The sequence below is a fragment of the Canis aureus genome, chromosome 28, assembly GCF_053574225.1.
Source record: "Canis aureus isolate CA01 chromosome 28, VMU_Caureus_v.1.0, whole genome shotgun sequence".
Lineage (NCBI taxonomy): Eukaryota > Metazoa > Chordata > Mammalia > Carnivora > Canidae > Canis > Canis aureus.
Genome location: NC_135638.1, coordinates 924,474 through 945,093, shown reverse-complemented (window position 1 = coordinate 945,093; position 20,620 = coordinate 924,474). Strand labels below are relative to the sequence as shown.

Here is a 20,620-nt window from a genome sequence, read left to right as displayed (position 1 = left end):
CCAGAAGAAGAAGTGACATTACTTGATTTTTATAAGCTTTCATTTTGTTTTAATAAAAACTTTGAATTTTTTATGGTGCTGGAAAGCAAATTGAATTATGACTAACATTCACAGTTCAGAGATCTAATTTCTCATGTTTCTGCAAAGCTGTCACATCCCCAACTGCTACAAGTTTTTTCCCTCTCACATGTCAGAACATTTCTCTGGGGCATTTGTTCCCCTCCTCCCACCCCCACTCCCAGTGCTTCCGTTCTCATGTCAACTGAGGCACCCCACCCCAAAGTTTCTTATCCACATCTTCTAAAATATTCATCTCAAAACTTGAATCCCCGAAATCCTTAAGGGCTTTTAAAAGTCCAGTGTCCAGTCATCATTTGTGCATTATGAAAATGCTTCTTGAATCTGTTTATATTTTCATTCTAAGCCATATTTGGGGAAAAGATCTCCAGTATGTAATTGTTTTTACTTTTATGCATGTTTAGAATTTTTTTGTAATAAAATATAGCAAAAACAAAAAAAATGTCTAAAAGTTCACGATTAGTTTTCTCTCACTTGTCCTTAAACTATTTCCTAAGAACTAAGTCATGCCCTTTAGTGCCAAATCCAGAATTTGATGAACAAGTCTGACCTCTCTCCAAGATTACTTTCATTACTGTATGAACATCGGTCACTTTCCTGCTATGCTTTATTTTGTCTGAACCCTACTATTTCATTTAGTCTCTCCTCTTTGGATAGCTCCTAAATCTGTGGCCATTTTTGTTGTTTTTTTCTATAGAACCTTCAGATGTCCTTTATGCCTCTTCCTGAAGCATAGAAACTCCAGCTGCACCTGATATTCCAGGAGACCATCCACGACGGGTATGTACAAGAAGAAAATAAACATCACCCAGCGAGGAGGTTCTGGGGTTGGCCTGAGGTCCTCTTTGGCTTGAGACACATAGCAGTGACAGAAAAAATATGCAAATTATGTTCTCTGATGACAATACAAGTCATTGGCACTTGATTATTAAAAGATAGATTTAAAATCCTACATGTATGGAAACTAAGAAACGCATAAAAAAACAAAACTGGAAACTCCCTCAGTGAAATATTTATGAATTTTGCTTAAATCTTTAAAAACCTAACAGGTAACTAATGCCTCAAATCTATGGAAGAGATTTCAGAAGACTTTTGAAACTTCCAGACACACTGGCCTGGGAATCTCAGCTCCAAAACTCACAAGTTGGATCCATTTGGGCAAATGATGGAAACTCCTAGAGCCATAATTTCTAGTCTGTTACATACAGACTTTCCTTGGTTTGCATGATGTTTTCCCTGAAATGTTCACTTTGCAAATAACTCTTGCTCTGTAAACCTTTTCTATTCCCACTTAAATGGGGTTCAAAGCCAAGATTTGTTGATCTGATGCCACAGCCCAGTCTAACCACTCTGTCATAGTTTCAGTAGTTTATTTCCTTTTACAAAATATAAAAAATAGCTTAGGAGGGGCCACAGAAGTACCAATCCTCAACACATACACCCATTTGTACCCTCAAATCCCCAAGGAAAATCCAAATGAGAAGTGGGCCACAGAATATCTGAAGGGTGGAGGACACTGTCTGCTCCATGTTGGGGTGCTAAGTCTTTCTGATCCTTTCTGCAAAGGCCAAGGAGGGGTAAATCTTCCTTGCCCTTAAGGCTGAGGACAGGGAAGGGAGACGCTTCTCCAGATGGCCTGGCAGGGAGGCAAGAAAACTGACAGCATGCCTGTCTATCTGTGCAGGGACACATAAGCAAAACCCCTTTGCCTTCTACCACCTGTCGATCTCCATCGTAAGGATACTCTGATCAGTTAGATTTGAGACCAAACCAGCCAACAAAGAAATATAACATTGCATAGAAGCAGCAGGTATCCAGCAGCCTGAGAGAGGAAGATCTATTAGATCACATATGCAAGGAAATAAAACTGCTAGAGGAAGCATGAAAACATTAGTTTTTTTTAATACCCTTAAAGAACACAAGTGCATCTGCAAATAAATAATATTAGTTGGTAATAAAACATAAGATTTCCCAATAAAAAATTCAGAAGATATGTTAAAGGAGAAATGCTCACTGCTGTTAAGATCTGAATTAGTGCTCTGGAAATTCATGGCCATGAATAAGCAAAAACATAAGAAGATGGAAATCATGTCAGAAACGATAAGAGATTTAGGGAATATATTCAGGACATTTAAAAAGCAAGTAACTGGCAAATAATAGGAGTTCCAGAGAGAAGAAAAAGAGTGAGGAAAATTAAATAATAAAGCTAACAAAACAAAACAAGAAACCCACAATTAAACAAGCAAGCAAACAAACAAGGAATCTTTTACTGGAGCAGAAAGACCCGAGTCTGAAAACTGAAAGGACATTGATGAGAAATCCAAGGATGTAGGTATGTTCTGGTAAAACCCCTCATAAGGATAACTGGAAAATCATAAAAGCTCTTAAACCAAAAGAACAAATTGCCTGAGGGGAAAATGCATAGCCTCAAGTGCTTTTATGATATATATATAAAAAGACAAAAATAAAAGAACTTAGAATTCCATTTAAGAAAATAAAGAGATCAATTTTTTATAACAAAAGAAAGGAATAAGAGAATGAATATAAAAGAGAAAGCAAACAAACACAAAAAGAATAAGGAAAAGTAAATGTTCAAGTCAATCTAAAGAAGATGAATAACAATAGAGAGAAATCTCCAGAGCCAGATGAGAAGAATTGTCAGGGACCAGGGAAGGAATGAGAAAAGAATGCAGGAGGAATTTTCAGAATCATAAGAGAATGTTCATCTCTCTAGAAGCAAATATGTGGCAACACATTTTAAAGCCTCGAGGATACTAATGACTTCCTGGTGAAATACAAATGATGAATTGACCCAAGAAGAAATAGTAAGCTTAAATAGACCAATTACGGCAAAAGAAATGATGGTAAAAGAGCCACCACCTCAACAGGTACCAAGATTAAATGGGTTCCTGGAGTGGTGCTATCTAATCTCTAAGAACGGATTCTTTCAATGCTGTTCAAACTACTCCAGGCCAGAGAGGAACTAAAGCGAGTTCCCAATTCACTTTATGTCATCAGCCCAACTTTAACACCATCGGCAGATCAAGCAGAAAATGGATGAAAAAATTATAGGGCTACTATCACTTTCGAATAAGATGCACAAAATTCTAAGCAAAATACTACAAATATTATCAATTTCTCGAGGATAGACGCACTCAGATCAAACAAGTGTTATTAAAGGAACGTGGAAGTGGCTCACTGTTAGGAAATCACCCTCGGGGAGCATTGACCCAATTTAGTACATTGACCAACTAGAGGATAAAACCCATAGAATCATCTTAATAAATCTTGGAAAGGCTATGATAAAATACAACTATTTCTAACGAAAACTCATATAAGTAACAACACTTTTTGATCTACTGAAGACTACCCCCAAGCTAACCGCAACTGTCATTCTAAATGATAGAACCCAGAGCCCTGGATTGTTTTCATTAAAATCAGGAGCTGGCGCAGGACACCTTGTTATCACCATTATTGTTTATAGCGCTTCTGTTGTTAAGTAACTGGCGTAGGCATTCAAGAAGATATTAAAAACCACACTTTTTGCTAATGACATCATTGTACACCTGGAAAGCCAAGAGACTCCAGGAGAAAATGTACTAGATTAATTAAAGAATTTTTAAGATGGTAGCACATTAAATAAATATTGAGAGATAAAAGTTTTCCTCTAACCAAATGAAACCAGGGGAAATCCTGCTCCTAATAGTGACAAAGTATATAAAAATAATAGGAATCTATATGAAAAGAAGTTCACAGGATCTATAAGAAACTATAAAACATTACTAACTAATACTTAAAGATCTGAACAAAGTGGAATGAAATATTTTCTGGTTTGAGAGGCCTTAATATCATGAAAAAATGTAAATTGTTCCAAAGCCAAAATATAAGCCTAGTTGAATTTTGACTGGAATTCTAAAATGGTTTGTCTAAAATATGCTAAAATGCACATGGATGAGAAGGCACCCCCAAATCTCCCAGGAAAACATGAAAAAGAAAACAGCTTGTGGTCAAGAAGAATAGGGAGATTGGAGACATCAGAGGACCCTACGCGGTCAAGGTATCCAGTGAACCTGGGGTGACGCAAGAAGAGAGCCACAGATCAGCGGCTGGGAGCAGAGTGGGGACTAGCCGGGCCCGCGTGTCCGAGCACACGGAAGCCGGAGTCACACCGCAGCTGGACGTGGAGCTATAGGGGCAATCACTCGAGAGCGCTTACAGGAAACAAGCGTATTATCATGCGGAAAAGCGAGAAGATGTGCACAGACGGGCCACGGAGGAGCACCCCGAGCACAGCAAGCACAGGAGAAGACGCCCCGGGCTCCGGGGCAACCGCACGTGGCATCGCGCCGCGCTGTTGCTTCAGACTTACCAAGTGGCCAGAGAGAAAACTACCACCGATCGCTGCTGAGGCGTGGAAAAAAGAAAAGACACTCGGCAAACATCACTGGGGGGAGCGTGAGGACTTCTGTTGTTGTTGTAAAGCTGTCAAACAAGGTCTCATAAACTTCAACACAGTTCTGCTCCGGCCGAGCCGTCCTGCCCCCGGGAACCTGGCCCTCCGAAGGCATTTCCCGCAGGCTTGTCTGGGGAACAGCTGGCAGCAGAAAGAACGCTCTGTCGGGGCAACAGCTGGACGCGGGGGAAGCGGGCAGCGAGAGCCCCCAACAAGGCCGGCCAAGTGACCTGGGGGAGTTTCCACGAGTCGAGGACAGTGTTTCGGGGTAGAACTCGCCAGAACGGAACAGAGGACACTCGTGTGTGTCGTGCATGTGCGTGTGGGCGCCAGGGTGGCGGGAGGGGGGCAGGGGATGGGTGGCAGTCGGCAGCTGCACCTTGGGGCGCCGGGCTGCTGGGGGGCGCCTGGGCCCGGCGGGGGCCCCGGAGGCAGCCCTGAGGCCCTGCAGGGAACCTCCGCCCTCTGTCGGTCGGGGCTTTGCTCTCAGCTCCAGGGAGAGCCGACGTGCACATTCGGCGACATTCGGGGACATTCGGAGCCCCGACGCCCCGGCGGATGGCGTTGTTTCCTTCCCAGGAGCATTTTAAGTTCTATCTGAATTCAAAGGGATGGTTTTTTGTTTGTTTTCACAATCCAGTTCTCTTCATTTTTATTTCAGAACTTGCCATGTTGGAATTTTAGACTCTTTTTCTAGGCTTTGATTTGGGCTTAAGCTGGTTACGGCGCACATTGTCTGTCCATCTACCTGTTGTTAGGAGAGAATGTTGGGTGATTTTGTTCCTATGTCCTCCTAATGTTATTCGGGTTCTTTCTGTTCGTACTTTCAGTCACAAGATGACATGTTTGTACCAGCGGGTCGTACAGACCCCACATAGCCCACCCTGGGTTGGGATTACCAGGCCAGGACCGATGGTCTGAGCGGGGTTGCGGCGCCTGGGGGACCCGGGAAGACCACCTGGAAGGGGCGGGTCGTCGTGGGCCGGACACCCCGAGCTCATGCTGCATGGACAGGCCGGCCACTCCAGGCAGAGGACGCACCTCAAGGCCAAGGTGCTCCCTGAGACAACAGGTGCAGACGTCGAGCCTGCCTGGGTGACATGCGGGCATCACCGCGCGTGGACTCCACCCGTTGACTCACTCACCTACAGTCACAGTGAGGACACGGAGGCTTGGACTCGGCGGCCCGCTCAGGGGCAAGGCCTCTCAACACGGCGACGGGCGGGACTGGCACCCAAAGCCCAGCCGGTGTGTGACCCAGCCGCGTGGCCACCTGCAGAGCACGGACACCGCCTCCCCCCACAGCAGGTGCGAGGGTGCGTCCGTCTCCTCGCCCCTTGGGGAACTCAACAGCCCTCCCACGCACGACCACCTCACCCGTTTCTCATTGCACTACCTGAAAGAGTCTAGAAACGTGTTCATGCCTGGACATGTGTGCGCTTTGCCTTCTAGATGCTTTAGGATAATGTTCAATGAAATAATTCCCCGCATTAACCTGTAGGTGATGCCAGTATTAATGCTATTTTATGCAGAGAAATATCAGTATGTTCTATTCTGCTTTGAGAGGTTTTAAGATACCCAGCTCTACTGAGCATGGAAAGGTAATTCAAGAATCAAAACATTATTTTTTAATAGATCTTTTCCCTCACAAATCTAAATAATTTTTAAAAGTAATTTTTAGAGTGGTTGGTCTTGATTTAAGAGCGTGCTTTACCTACGTATGCCTTATAAAGCCCTGGAGGGTGAGGATGTCACTGTACTCAGAGTGAAGACAGTCACAGTCAAAGCTGCCTCGTCTTCATCTCTGTCTTTGTCTGGGATCGTTTGTTGACCAGGAACAGAAGCCCTCTTATACCACCTAAGGAAAAATAAAAATTTTACCCTAAGGACACTAAACTATCTCAAGATCCTAAAGGAATAAGTTTGATTTGGGTCTCACAAGAGCCAGAAAAAAGAATAGAAAGAAAAAAGAAAAGTCAGGACCCTCCACTATGCGGGCAACACGTGTCCCCTATGTCTACCTGTGTGTTTACCTGCTTGTCCTTGCCCTTGTACATCCATCGTCGAGGACACACGAGGACCCTCGGCAGTCTGGGGTGACTGGGAGTCATCCAAACGCGCAGCTGGGTTCGACCCCGAGCTCCTCGGCTGAGACGATCGGAAGGGTGCATCTAAGTGGTGGGCACTAATAAATCGCCTTGCCCCCCGCGCGACCTGGTCCACGTAACTGCCGGAGCAGGTGAGGGACTGTGGCACCAAGGGCAGGGCGTCGGGGTGGCAGTCACAGCGGTAGCACCGTCGTCCCTAACGTCGGCCCGGGCTGTGTCTCCCCGTCCCACGGGACCTGCACAAAGGCGGTGCCAGCACCTTGAAGATACCTTTGTGGACCCTTCCTATGCTCATGTACCCGAGGATGGCTCGTAGGTCGATGTTTGATGCCCCCAAACCAGGTAGCCTGCAAACAACGGTTTCCTTAAAATCTCCATTTCTGACTTTAGGATGACATTTGACACGGAACCTTAATCACCGACGTGCGACTTGAGGACGAGCGGCTCTTCATCTAACAATTAGCCAACTTCCCCGACAAAGGAGCGATGGAGGTGAATGGAGAGAACGGTGAAAAGACGGAGGCTAAAACTAGGTGTTAGCTGTTGTTGGGCTGGGCTTGCCTGTAGATTTTGGTCACGGCTCCGCGCACTGGCCCTGAGGAGCGTGGGTAATTAAGAGTTGGCTGGCTGGATTTCCTCGTATTCCCAGGTTCTATCATCTTTCAAGTGAATTTAGTCAGGGCTGATCCGACTAAATAGATTTCTAGCCTGAACCGCTGGTACCATTCCAGGGAATGCCAAGTGAAGGCCAGTCGGAAACACCGAGGCGGCATCTTTGTCCCCCTGCGGTTCCCTCTCTGACAGCTCACCTCGGGCCACAGCACCTGCTCGTCCCGGCGATCATGCGACGTCACTAAGGACCCTGGTGACAAGGTCCAGGGTGTCGGCTTAGGTTAAAAATATGTCTCTAGTACCTGTCGTCTCTGTTTTTCCCGGGTGTTCTGTGCCTTTTAATTCACCGCCCCCCCTTCTTACACGCCTGCTCTCTGATCTCTGTCTCTATATTCTGTTCCTCTTCTCTATCTTCTTCTGAGATTCCTGAGGTAGGTTGTTTATTCTTTCAGCAATCAGTGAGCGGTTGGGCAGTGATTGATTTTGCCATTTTACCTGTTGTGCCCCCTAAAGCACAGCCCTCGAACCGAGGACCTGAAAGCACACTGGGGGGAACCCTTGCCTTTAATTGCTTCCTGCTTTCCGTGTGTGAGATATACATGCGCCACACAACTCCATGGAGTTTTATTCAGTCAAAAAAAGTTGCAGTTAGCAAAACACAGCAACAGGCTGCTGTAGACGGAATGTTTGTGCCTCTGGATCCCCCTCCCCAGACTCCCTCCTATACATAGGTTGAAATCCTAATCTCCAAGGTGATGGTGTCGGGTAGTGGGGCCTTTGGAAGGTGGTTAGGCCAGTAGAGTAGAGGCCTCATGGATGGCACTGGGGTTCTTATCAAAGGGGCTCCAGAGGACGCGGTCACCCCCTCCCTCACCCTGTGAGGACACAGCAAAGAGAGCCCTCCAGGAACCAAGAAGCCCGCTCTCACCAAATATGCCAGTGCCTTGATCTGGGACTTCTCAGCTTCCGGAACTGTGAGAAATGAATTTTTCTTGTTCAGAAGCCAGTCTATGATATTTTCCTTAGAGCAACCCAAAGACACAGACCTTCCTCATTTACAACTTTAGATACGTCCCTAACAGCAGCAGACATCCTTGTCCCTTACCACCCTCCTCTACCCCCCCGCCCCCAGCATAGGCAGGTCTTTAGTAACCCCGTCTTGCGTACGTGCTTTTACCATCTGCGTCTTTTATACGTCCAGATTATCCTTCTGGTCACACCTTCTGACTCTCAAATGCATTTGGACACAAGATTTGAATATTTCTTTGTTATCAAATACCTGATATTATGTGACTCTCAAAATGGCACCATCCCCTTATTATCCGTACTCTCAATGTTGCATAAACCTCAAGAGGCTCATATGCACCAAGAGCTTTGGGGGTGCATGTTCCTTGAACAGATGCACGGGCTTATTTCCTTTGATCGCTGTCTGCCCACGCTGAGGCAGGGAGCGGCCACCATGGTCCTCCTTAGGGAGATGCCCCAACAGACAGCAGTAACCTGGAGAGCCAGCAGGTGAGTGCGTTTCCCCCTTTCACTGGGGTTCTGATCTATTTGATGTTTCTAACCGTTGGGGAGAAAGGAGGTGCAGCCTTGCCCCAGGCCTGAAAAGCAGACTAGCTCTCTTGGCGGTAGAGGCGACAGTTGAGGCTCTTTGCATTTCTCTCACACTGTTCATTTTCCTTTGGAAACTCCTTTTCGAAGTCCCTGTCTCCTCCATCTCATGCAATTCTTTAAGCCACAAAGAATCCATCTTAAAAATAAGGCTGTAGTTCATCCTTCCAAAAACCAAGGTAGACCCACGCTGACCCACAGTTGCCAGCCCAGTTTCTGTGGAATTAGGAGCGTCCGATGATACAACTTCCAGTTCTCCTGACTTCCTCTCTCTCTTTCTCCTTTGCCCACTTTTCTGCTTCTCCACATTTCCTCTTGGACTATCAGCACGTTCGACTTGCCCGTGGGGAGCTTGGCGGATGGCACTCAGCATGGAAGAGCTGATGCCTCTGACTTTGAGCTGTAACTTCCCAGTTCTCTAAATTTCTTTCTTTGAGATTTATTGCAGTGAACGGCCACCGAGACACTGTGATTCTCAGAGTAGGCTCTATTTTATTCTAAGTTCAAAAATTACCATGGCCTAGTATCTATCTATCTATATCTATGTTTCTCACAGTTTCACAACTCTCATGCACTATAGACTGAGTTTTAGACCAAAACTTATCTAATAAATATTTATTGTGTGTCTTTATGTACCAGGAATGAGAATACAGTGGTAGAAAAGACAGAAAGGTCCCTGGTCTCCTGGAATGGGCATTTTAGGAGCAGAATAGTTGCACATTTGACTTATTCCGGAAGCCAGAGAGGAAAAGATTCTAACAGGCGGAAGAACGTATTTGCGGTGTTCTGTAGGATGCGTGCCATAGACGCCGAATTGAAAAACAGTTTCCATCACAAAATATTTCAGATTAATTACTTCCATTCAGGAAATACATGCTTCTTATTTTCTCCAAACTAGAAATTACTTTCTCTGTCTTTTCTTTGAAGTTCTCCTAAATCTGTTATTATTCAGTGTCTCTATCCAATTTCTCATCAAACTGCCCTATTTGTAGCTTCCAAACTTTAACACCCCTAGGCTGAGATGGAGCCTCTAAGATGATTTAGGGGCTGAGACTGTGTGAGGCAGAAACGGTATTTAAGTCCTTCATGAAATCAAGAGCTTTCCAAGTGCTGCATTTTGGGTCGATAGGGGGTCTTTGGTCACTCTTTATTTTTCTTCTTCTTCTTCTTCTTCTTCTTCTTCTTCTTCTTCTTCTTCTTCTTCTTCCTCTTCTTTCTTCTTCTCCTTCTCCTTCTCCTTCTTCTCCTTCTCCTTCTCCTTCTCCTTCTTTTTTATTTTTTTTGAAGGAGGGTGTAGGAGGGCTGAGAAGCCCTCGCACCACGGGTTCATTACATTCATCCTCTTAAGACACGGTCTGTCTTCACGAAGGCCTGAAGGCGGCTGCGAAGCTCCTGTGTTTCCCCGACTCTCCAAGCGGTGTCCTCCTGCTGGTGTGATGCCCGCAGGCCCGGCTCAGGCCCGGCTCAGGCCCGGCTCAGGGTCTCTGCGGTGACAGCGGCCTCTCCCCCGGGAAGTGAGGGGAAGTGAGCGTGGAGAGACCCCTCGGAGGCAGGAGGCAGGCGGGGAGGGGAGCGCGGTGGGGCTGGCGGGGAGGGCAGGGGAGGGCAGGGTAAGGGAGGGGAGGAAGGGGAGGGCAGGGGAGGGCGGTGAAGACTGGGAGGGGAGGGCAGGGGAAGGGAGGGGAGGAGGGGGGAGGAAGGGGAGGGGAGGGGGAGGGTAGGGAGGGGTAGGGAGGGGAGGGGAGGGCAGTGAAGAGCGGGGAGGGTAGGGGAGGGGAGGGCGGTGAGGACTTGAGGACGGGGAGGGAAGGGGAGGGAGGGGAGGGAGGGCAGGGGCGGGGAGGGCAGTGGGGAGGGGAGCCGAGGCCCGCGCACGCGCACGCACCGGCTGGAGCCGCGCCGCGGAGCCCGAGCGCCCGCTGGGGTCGCCCTGCAGGACCGTCTCGGCCCGGCTGGACTCCCACGGCGCCTCCCCTCCCCCGGGCGCCCGGGGAGGGGAGGGGGGAGGGGGGAGGAGGGAGGAGGGAGGGGGGAGGGGGAGGAGGGGGCGGAGCGGGAGGCGGCGGCGCGGGCGGGGCGGGGAGGCGGGAGGCGGGAGGCGGGAGGCGGGAGGCGGCGCCGGGAGCCCCAGTCCGCGCTGGTCCGCGCGTCGCCCCAGAGCCGCGGAGCCGCCGCTGCGCCCTGCCCGCCCGCCCTGCCCGCCCGGCCCCTCGCTGCGCCCTCCCGCCCTCCCTCCCGCCCGGCGGGTCCCCGCGCAGCGCCCTCCCGGGTCCGCCCTCCCGGGTCCGCCCTCCGGGTCCGCCCGCAGCGGGAGCCGCGCCGGGAGCCGCGGAGGAGCCGGCGAGGAGCGGCGGCCGCGGCCCGCGGGAGCCAACAAGTGAGGAGGCGCCGCGTTCCGGGCGCAGCGGGCGGCGCAGCGGGCGCGGGAGAGGCCGGCGAGCCCCGACCCGGCCCGGCCCGACCCGACCCGACCCGACCTCGACCTCGACCTCGACCCGGCCCGGCCCGGCGGCTGAGCGCTGGTTGGCGGCGGCCCGCGTGGCGCTCGCTGCAGGCGCGTCCGGAGCGGCCGGTCCCGGGAACATGCGGCGCGCCTGGGTCCTGCTCGCCCTGGGCCTGGCGGCCTGCGCGGCGGCGGCGGTGAGTGCGGGGCCCGGGGCGGGGCGCGGAGGGCGCGGAGGGCGCGGAGGGGGCGGCGGCGGCCCGGCCCGGCCCCCAGGCGCGCTGTCCCGGGGCCGCGGCCCGACCCCCGCACCCGCACGCGGCGCCCGGAGCCCGAAGTTTGCAAAACTTCCATTGTCTGAGGCCGCGCGGCGGGGCGGGGGCGAGAGCGCACGGGGGCCTCCAGCCGCCACGCCCGCCCCGGCCCGCGGCACCGGCACCGGCACCCGCACCCGCACCCGCACCCGCACCCGCACCCGGCCTGCCTCCCGGGCGCGGCGGCGGGGGCGCGTCTGGGGCTGCGGGGCCGGGAGGGCGCCCTCGGGGTGCGGGGGGCTGACCCGGGGGTGCAGGCGGTGCAGGGGAGCGGCTGTTCCGACCCCGCCGGTGCGCGCCCCGGGCCGGCCACCTGGGCGGCCCTGCCTCCTGCCTCCTGCCCCCTGCCCGGAGCCGGGAGTGGAGGGGAGGGGAGGGGAGGGGAGGGGAGGGGAGGGGGCCGCGGGTGCAGAGCGCGGGGGGGGGGGGAGGGGAGCTCCCGCGTGCGCCAGGTGCGGCCGCAGGTGGGCCGGAGCGGCGCGCAGGGTGCACCTGGGCTGCGGGTCCCCGCGGCGGCCGGAGGTTGACCCGCCGGCGCCCACCCATCCCCTTAGCAACTCCGGCTCCTCGGACACGAAAGGGGAGAGTCTCACTCTCCGCGCGTTTCAGAAAAACATGATTTGCTCATCTTGTTGCAAAACAGGGCAAAGGGGAGCCGCCGGCCCGGCCCCGGGCTCGCGGGGAAGCCGCCTGGGGCGCCGGGGCCAGGGAGGCCCCTTTCTGGGGCTGAATCCTGCGCCGCGTCGGCTGGCAAGTGTCAGGGTTCGGGGCTTCTGCAGAAAGAAAGTCTCGGTTTCTATGCATTTTGGCAGAAACCTGTCGCTGCTCCTAGAGGAGGCTCCTGGGCTCCCCTGGGCTGCCCTGGGCTCCCCGGCTCTCCGCCTTGGGGTTCCGAGATTCCTCCCTTCCGACCAGGAGCAGATGCTTCCCAGCGAGCTCCCCGCTCCCTGCGGGAGATGCTCTCTCAGGCAACTGGAGGATCATCCAAAGGCTGATGAGGTATTTTTAAGATGTCACTTTGGAGTCTTTGTGAGGCTGCTGCAAAGCTGGGGTGGCCCCGAGCCCCCCTTTTCAATCGCTCCTAGTCTCCATCCCATGCGGAGCAGCCTCAGCCTGTGTGAAGTTGCAAGACCCGGCTCTGCAGCAGCCAGTATTAGAGCACGTTGTCTCCAAAACCTCTTATTCTAAGGTTGAAAACGACACCGCTTCCCAGGGAGTGACAAGAAGCGGTTGTCCCTCCGAGCCGAAAAGTCTGTGTTTCAGAGGAGGAGAGGGAAAAAAAATGTCTGCACTTAGTGGATTTTTGAGTTTTATACTAAGCACAAGGGAAGGAGGGGGGCGCACAGAGATTCTTGGGAATGAAGGCTCAAAGCTGTCGTTCCGGAGGCTTCCGTTCTGGGTGCTGGAGGCAGCAGGGACTGTTCCTGGCCACACATTCGTACTTTCCAGCCGTCAGTCCCCGTCAGTCGGGGCTGTCGCTGCGGGAACACCGAGCGAGGGAAAGGACTGACCCGGTGTGGCCCGAGTGCTACGCTGCTGTTTCTGTCTTCATTTTTTTTTTTTTTTTTTTTTTTACCGAGACTGTTTACCTTTAGAAGTAATATATTGCAGGCTGCTATAAACACATGATTTGAACCGGAAATATGTTTAAGAAAAGGAAGTGTTCTGAAACTAATGGAATTTTGTACACACGTCTCCCTGTGTGTGAATTAAGAGAAACTGTCAAGTCATTTGGACTCGGACGTTACCTCTCAGCACACTGGGAAAGGCAGGCTTTGGACAGTTGCATTAGAAAGAAAAATAAAACTGGAGCCGTGTAACCTTTTTCAGTTCTTCAAAAAAATATGTTTTGGCTGTGCTGGTAAATGAAACAAATTGGTTTTCCTAGGGAATTTTAGAAAAACAAGGGCTGTTTGTCTTTTCGTTGTTGGCTCTTGGCAGTAGGTAGACATCATTTTAGAAAGAAAGATCTTGTGAGCTCAGGCTTGCAAAAGACGGATGTCCTAAAGGGAGTTAGGGTATGCCCTCCAATTACTGCTTCTGGGGCCTGGCGCACCTGCGTAACACGATTACTCACAGGGCACCTTGAATGATCATTAGTTTGGAAAGGATTTCAAAAGATCGTCTAGCTTTTTCTTTTTTTTTTTATTTATTTTTATTATTTATTTATTTATTTATTATTTATTTTCATCTAGTTTTTTTTCCCTGGGCAGGACTGATTCCCAGCTCTCTGGAAGCCCCCCAGAGGCCTGAGCAGCCAGCCACAGGTGGCCCCGAGTCTGCTCAGGTTGGCAGGGCCCGGAGGCTGACCCAGCCACACACAACCAGACACTCTGTCATTAAGGTTTATGGGGAGTCTGGTCAAGCCACTATGTTATTGGCGTGTCAGCCGGCAGCGATCCAGTTGATGGCGTGAAGAATGTCATCTGAGTTGAGGTTCTCACAACGTTGCCAAAAATCAGACTAAAATGATCTCGCCTGTCGTTTCCTTCTTACCACGGAAGGAGACCTGCCATTTGTGCCACCGTCGGTGGCACGTTCCAGTATCTCAGAATCACCCGACTCTTTCACGGACCGGAAGCCCAAATCAGGTTTTAGGAAAGAAAACAGCAAGAGGTCACGAAGGAGAGCCCCTGCTGTTTACCCCTCTAATCGGTTGCACCAGCACCGTCATCTTAATTCTGGGCTTTCGGATTTGACTCTTGCAGACATCCTTGACTCATGCCACTCTGTTGACTTCCATGTCCTGTTGACTGCTCAGTCCCCCTCCGTGTTGCTCGGTCCGCAAATACCGTGCGGCACCTGCTCAGTGCCCGGCTTGGATGCCCCCCTGTGCTCCCGCAGCCCGCGTTCTGGTGATCCAGGTAGCTTTCCCCTTCGGTTCCGTCTCTCCTGGGACCCGTGCCTTTGTATCGGCAGCAGCTTTGTAGTTGCGCCTCCCGGTCCAGATGCTCATCTGCTGTTTGATGCACCGTGCTGGTGGTGTTCCCATGGTCCACAGGCCTCCGCGTTCCTTGTTATCACGGCGTGGAGTCTAAATATCTCTGCCAGATTTATAAGATGCTCATAATATCGCCCCTTCCTATTATCCCCCCCCTTGATCACGCTCCATCTTGTCACCTGGCCACGGCCCGCTGGTCTCACTGTCATGATCACTCCTGGGACGTAGCCGCCTCTTTAGTGTTTCTCTTTTAACATTCTGTGGATTCAGACCCAGGCTCCAGATGGCCTTTCATGTTTGAGCCCTTGTTTTTCTCTTTCTGTAAATGGTACAGCAGAGGAATGACGCGAATCATTGGCAGTGTGGAAATCCAGATTTCGGGGCCTCCTCTCAGACCTGCATGGTCAGTACCGGAAACAGGGTGATCTGGCTGTTTCTGAAGCATCTCAGGAGATGCCCATCCATCAGTCACATCTGGGAACCACTGGCCTGGGGCACATACTTTACCTCGTCTTCTATGCTATTGTGCGCTAGTTGGTGGGCTCCCAGCAGTATGTGGCCCCTTGGAGGCCACTGTGGAGCGCAGACGGGTTCGGCCTGGCAGGTGGACAAGCTGGGTTCAGATGCTGGTACTTCAGCCGCTTAATGTGGTAGGGCTTGGACAACATGCTAAAACTCCAAGTCACCTGAAAAAATACATGGTGCATGTGTATAGGTTGGACGTGAACGCCTTTGTAGCATGAGTGTCCTGACCCTGTAACAGGGGAGCCTAGGCATGGTGCTTCAGGCACAGAGGGCACTACGTGGTTTCTCTCTTCCTTTCTTGGCCTCTACTTTCTAGTCTAAGACGTTCTTAAGCCCTCCCTCTCCCTCTGATGTTCTTTTTTTTTTTTTTTGTATATATATATTTTTAAATTGGAGTTCAATTCGCCAACATATAGTGTAACACCCAGTGCTCATCCCGTCCAGTGCCCCCTGTTTTCTCCTCCAGCGAGATTGGTGCCCTATAGGGGGAGGGCCCTGACTGCTGCACCTCACCTGTTGCTGACCTGTGTTTAAGCGCAGGTGCCCAGGGCTAGGGCAGTGTGGATCTGTGGGTTCTGCTGAAGCTCAGCTTTGCTCTGACCACTGAAAGCAGCATGGTCTCCGATCCGCTGGATCCCCCACCCTGGGGCTATACCTGGGCTAGTTTGTCAGTGTCGACTCACGAGACCCCAGTTTCATCAACCCTGAAGAATAAACAAGACCTTGGGGTGCCCGGGTGGCTCAGTGGTTGGGCATCTGCCTTTGGCCCGGGGTGTGACCCCGGGGTCCTGGAATCGAGTCCCGCGTTGGGCTCCCTGCATGGAGCCTGCTTCTCCCTCTGCCTGTGTCTCTGCCTCTCTCTCTCTGTCTCTCATGAATAAATAAATAAAATCTTAAAAAAAATAAAAGAACAAACAAGACCTTGAGGTCAAGTCCTGCCGTTGTCGGCGTACGTCCATGCTGCCTCCTACACGCTTCTGCTGAGAGTGCAGCGCCCCGGAAGGAGAGCGGTGTCTGTACTGCAGGCTGCAGCGCCGTTGGGCATCTAGAAGGAAGTGGCAGGGGTGGGGAGGGGATGTTGGGGGGCAAGGGGCAGAGAGAGCCTTTTTATTTTTTAAGGATAGAAATATGTGAAATTTCTCCTTTTAGCAATTTGAGCTTTCTTCCTGCTATTAAAAAATCTCACTGCGTTTTGACAAGTCTGTTTCTGGGGCCGTGTTAGTTTTAGCAACAAGGCTGGAGGGGTGAGTGCCTTTGAATGGGAACGAACACGGCCGAAATAGAGTTGTGAACGTCTGCTTCTCTTGGGGTATCTCAAAGGATCGGGCGGACTGGAGAAAGGGAGAAACCGTGAAGTCTGTGGAGATTTCCCGTTTGTCCTATTAGCAGAAAGAGGCCAACTGGTATGTACTCGACGGTGTGAGAGCCAGCTCGTGCTCTGGGACACCAGCGTATGGAAAATGGTGTTGAAGACAAGATCCGTCTTCACATTTTTTTTTTTTTCCCTCCGCTGTTGAATCTGTTTTGTCAAACACGTCACAAAGATGCAGGAAATGTGCCCTTTACAAAGCATTTGGATGTTTATTTTCTCTTGTGATCATACAGGTAGATAAATACAAGCAGTACTGATATTTACGGAGTTCGTGCAGTTAAGAGAGTTTTTAATCTGTTGATAAGAATGACACATGGAACGAGATATCCAATTATTAAAGGACTTTTTTTTTTTTTCCCAAGCTCTTACCAAGAAAGAGTAAAAGTCAAATACGTAGTAAATATGTACTATATCGTGTGGTATGTTATTAACTATAAAGACAGTAACAATCAAAGGGCAATATTTAGGGCAAAAGTGAGGTTTTTGCATACACGTGTAATTATCTTAATCCCCGTGGGACCTCAGCTTCCCCATCTCTAAAATTAAGGAAGTGAACTAGAAGAATTTTCTGTCTCTAAGAGTTTTTCTAAATGCTTCAGGGTAACACTGGAGAAATGTTAGGATTAACCTAATCGATAAGTAATTACGGAGCGCCTGCCAAGTCCTCGCTGTTTTATTCCCGAAGCCCGGGACCCCTCCCGTCACCGGAGGGAAGTCCCTTCCGATCGCTGACGTGAGCCGTTGCCTTGGCCCGAGCGCTCCCGGCGTGCGGTGCCGCGGCTCGGCCGTGCCCTGCGTGTTCGCGGCCGGCCGTCTAGCGCTTCCTCCTGGATCTTCTGATCTAAGCCCGTGTAGCTCCAGGACCAGCTGGTGTGATGGAAATCACTTCCGTTCTACACACAGAACAACACGACTTGGTGTCATTTGGAGGGCTTTTTTTTTTTTTTTTTTTTTTTAAGATTTTAGTTGTTCATGCGAGACCGAGAGAGAGAGGCGGAGGAGGCCCAGGCCAGGGAGAAGCAGGCCCCCTGCGGGGAGCCCGACCAGACTCGATCCCGGGACCCCAGGGTCATGCCCTGAGTGCAGGGCAGACGCTCCCCTGCGGAGCCCCCCAGGCACCCCTTGGAGGGTTTTTTACGGCCAAAGTCACTGAGGGGTGTCAGGCCCCTCGCTTGGTTTCTGGCCCGGACATCCACTTGCAGAGCGAGGCCTTACCTGGTACCTTCCCATGGGCCCGTCTCGGGAGCACTGGAGCCCCATGTAGGTGCCGTGGATGCCGGAAGCAGGGGGGGGAGCCCACCCAGGTGAGCAGGTGCTATGGGCGGACTGGCTCGGAGCCTGGACCCCGGAGGTAAACCGTTGCGTCGGTTTGCATCCCCTTCACTGTGTAACCTTGGGCAGGTTTCTTGATCGCTCCGGGCTCAGTTTTCTCCTCTGTAGAATGGAATATCCCAAGCAAGGTTTTAGGGTTATGTGAGGCAGGATAGGTACAGGCTTTATGTCATGAGTCAGTTCCTATTATTCTGATTCGTGGTTTTCTGTCTCCTTAAGGGGACGCGGGCTTCCCTGGTCGGGTCCAGCCCAGAGAGAGGCCCGGGATGGCAGGACTGAGCCTGGGCCTTCATAGCCGGGGCTCTTTTTCCTGATTTGGGGAAGCCTGGCCTCCTGTTGAGTGGTTGGGGATGTGTTCGTAGTTAGCTTTTCTCTAAATGTGGGTGAGGTGAGAGGAAATGTCATGGGCTGTTTCTGCAAGGCTCCTTACCAGGGCTGCGTGAATCCGTGAATGTTACGATGTGAAAAGCCCATTTTAATTTTTTCCCTGATGATTTTTACCTCTTCAAGTCTATCCAAGGGAAATAGCCATAGCTTGGTAAATGCGTTTATTGAATATTCACTTAATAACAGTCAAAAAAAAAAATGGAAATAAACTGAGTGTCCAGTAAGAGAAGATTGGTTAAATAAATGATTCTGAATTAGACATTAAATACCCAAGGCCCCTTAAAAATGGGTTTGAAGAATGTTTACGACTTGGAAATGTAAAGTCCAGTATAAAACTATATAATGAAACTGACGTTATATTATTATTATTATTATCGTTCTTATTTATTTCATCTTTTTTTTGTTTTTTGTTTTTTGTTTTTTTGTGAGCAAAGTGATAGAAGTTTTTTAAGCAGAGACACAGAGAAAGCTCTCCAAAGTGAGAGGGGTCCCGGCAGGGTTGCGCACTAAGGTTATATTAAATAAACTTATAAATTTTATGGGATAAAATTCCAAAGAACTAAATATGTGCAGACACACAGACACCAGTGAGTGCAAGGAAAACTGAGGAGCCGAATACGATTAGCGGATGGGATCCATGTCAATGCCCTCATGACATTCACTGTGGTTCTGTAAAATGTTACCCATTGGGGAAAATTAGATAAAGGGTAGAAGGGACCTCTTTGTATTGTTTCGTACAAGTGCCTGTGAACCATTATGTCCGCCAAAAAGTTCAATGGAACCAACGGCAGCAGACCCAGAGGGGTTCGCGGGTACCGCCTGCCGCCCCCAGGGGACCGGATAATTGTCGTCACGGAGCTTAGAGAACGATGGAGTCCGGTCTTTGTCATTTTATGGGGTTAGCGTTACCCTGTGTCAAAATCAGACCGATCTCGAGTCCGGCTTCCCCTGTGATGCCGACGTCGAAGTGTCATGTCATCAAACTGAAAACAGCGGCGTAGTGACAGAGGCCCGATGAGTCCGAGTAGGGCTTCCCCGGGCGCGCTGCGGCCGCAGAAGGGCAGCGCTGCGAGCGGTTGCGGGGAGGGGACAATAGAACCATACGATCTCCTCGACAGATGCAGAAAGCATCTGATAAAAGATGACAAAGAAAAAAAAATAAAAAAAAAAATAAAAGATGACAAAGAACGTCGGGACGAGGGGCTCTTCCTTCCTGGCGAGCGCGAAGGCTTGCTATATTAGGGTCAGCACATCTGTGCCGATGGCTCAGTTCGCTTGACATGTTTAGGGACCGAGAGATCACTGTTTACTGAGTTGTCAGGCAACAGTCCCTAGTTGCCTGGGTGACAGGTGTGTGACCGCGCAGTGAGGAATGGGCCCTAACGTATGTAGAGCCTAATCCACGTGAACGTGCGGGTCCGGCATTGCCAGGATTCAGTTTTGGGCTCCCTCAAAGTAAGATGATGCAGCAGATGATCTTGAGGGTTTTGGACTCGGGCGTATCGGGGTTTGGTTTTCGGTTATTAGCGCCCGAAACCCCTGTGACCTTGGGAGGTTTCTTGCCATTTCTGAGCTTGACATTGGGGATTATAGTATTTTACCTTTTTGGTTATTTTGAAGGTCGGCTTCAATACTCACAAAAGCTTCCAACAACAACAACCCCCCCCCGCCCCGACCCTTATTAGGTGTCTGAAGCACGTTTGCTTCTCTTTCCTTTTAGCTTTAAAGTCTGTGATTCTGGGACATTTTAGACATGCATAAATATGCACGCATACGTTTTTGTTTGTTTCTCATTTGCATTCTCACCCTTGACACCACGGGACGCATATTTTCACAAATTTATGACCAGTCTATTTTTTTTTTTACCAGGCCAGGGTGTGATGCCGAATTACACTTTTTCTTCCTGCCATCCTCTGTTTCCCGAATTACGTTCAGCTAAAACTAAAAAAAAGACTTGTACGCAAGTTGGAAATTCAGTTAAGACTTGAAAATCTAGCACAGGACGTGGGATGATGATTGTAAAATGTTTAAAGAAGGTCAGCATTGCGGTCTTATGTTGTCGACGCTGATTTCTCTGTTGGGTTTGCTAGTGAATTAAACTCTTAACTTTATTTCTGCCCCGCTTCTGGATTCACTTAGGGAAGAGCGGGGAGTATTTTTATTGCATTTTTCAGGTATCCTCCTGCTTTTCGAAAGTTTGCATTAGGCCGCTGCACTTTTATGGAAGACCTGCCTTAGTACATGTTTTCTTTTAAAGATTTTGTTTATTTATTCATGAGAGACAGAGAGAGAGAGAGAGAGGCAGAGACACAGGCAGAGGGAGAAGCAGGCTCCCTGCAGCGAGCCTGATGTGGAATTCGATTCCAGGACCCGGGGTCACGCCCTGGGCCGAGGGCAGATGCTCACCCGCTGAGCCACCTGGGTGCCCCAGTACCTGTTTT

At 50.4% G+C, this 20,620-nt stretch overlaps 1 protein-coding gene and 1 long non-coding RNA gene across 2 annotated transcripts in view; one reads left to right on the top strand and one right to left on the bottom strand.

Annotated features, from left to right (window-relative positions):
• The window catches only part of SDC2 (syndecan 2), a 132,165-nt gene that overhangs the window by 33,336 nt on the left and 78,209 nt on the right, over positions 1-20,620 (top strand). Inside the window, exon 2 of the mRNA XM_077876124.1 lies at positions 11,174-11,505. Within this exon, the coding sequence (XP_077732250.1) occupies positions 11,174-11,505 (332 nt within the window). The remainder of the gene's footprint in view (positions 1-11,173; positions 11,506-20,620) is intronic.
• LOC144300288 (uncharacterized) lies at positions 16,654-19,493 on the bottom strand. Its single transcript, XR_013366870.1, has 3 exons — positions 19,089-19,493; positions 17,676-17,894; positions 16,654-17,353 (listed from the first exon to the last, which is right to left on the bottom strand). It is a non-coding gene; the product is annotated as an uncharacterized LOC144300288 (long non-coding RNA).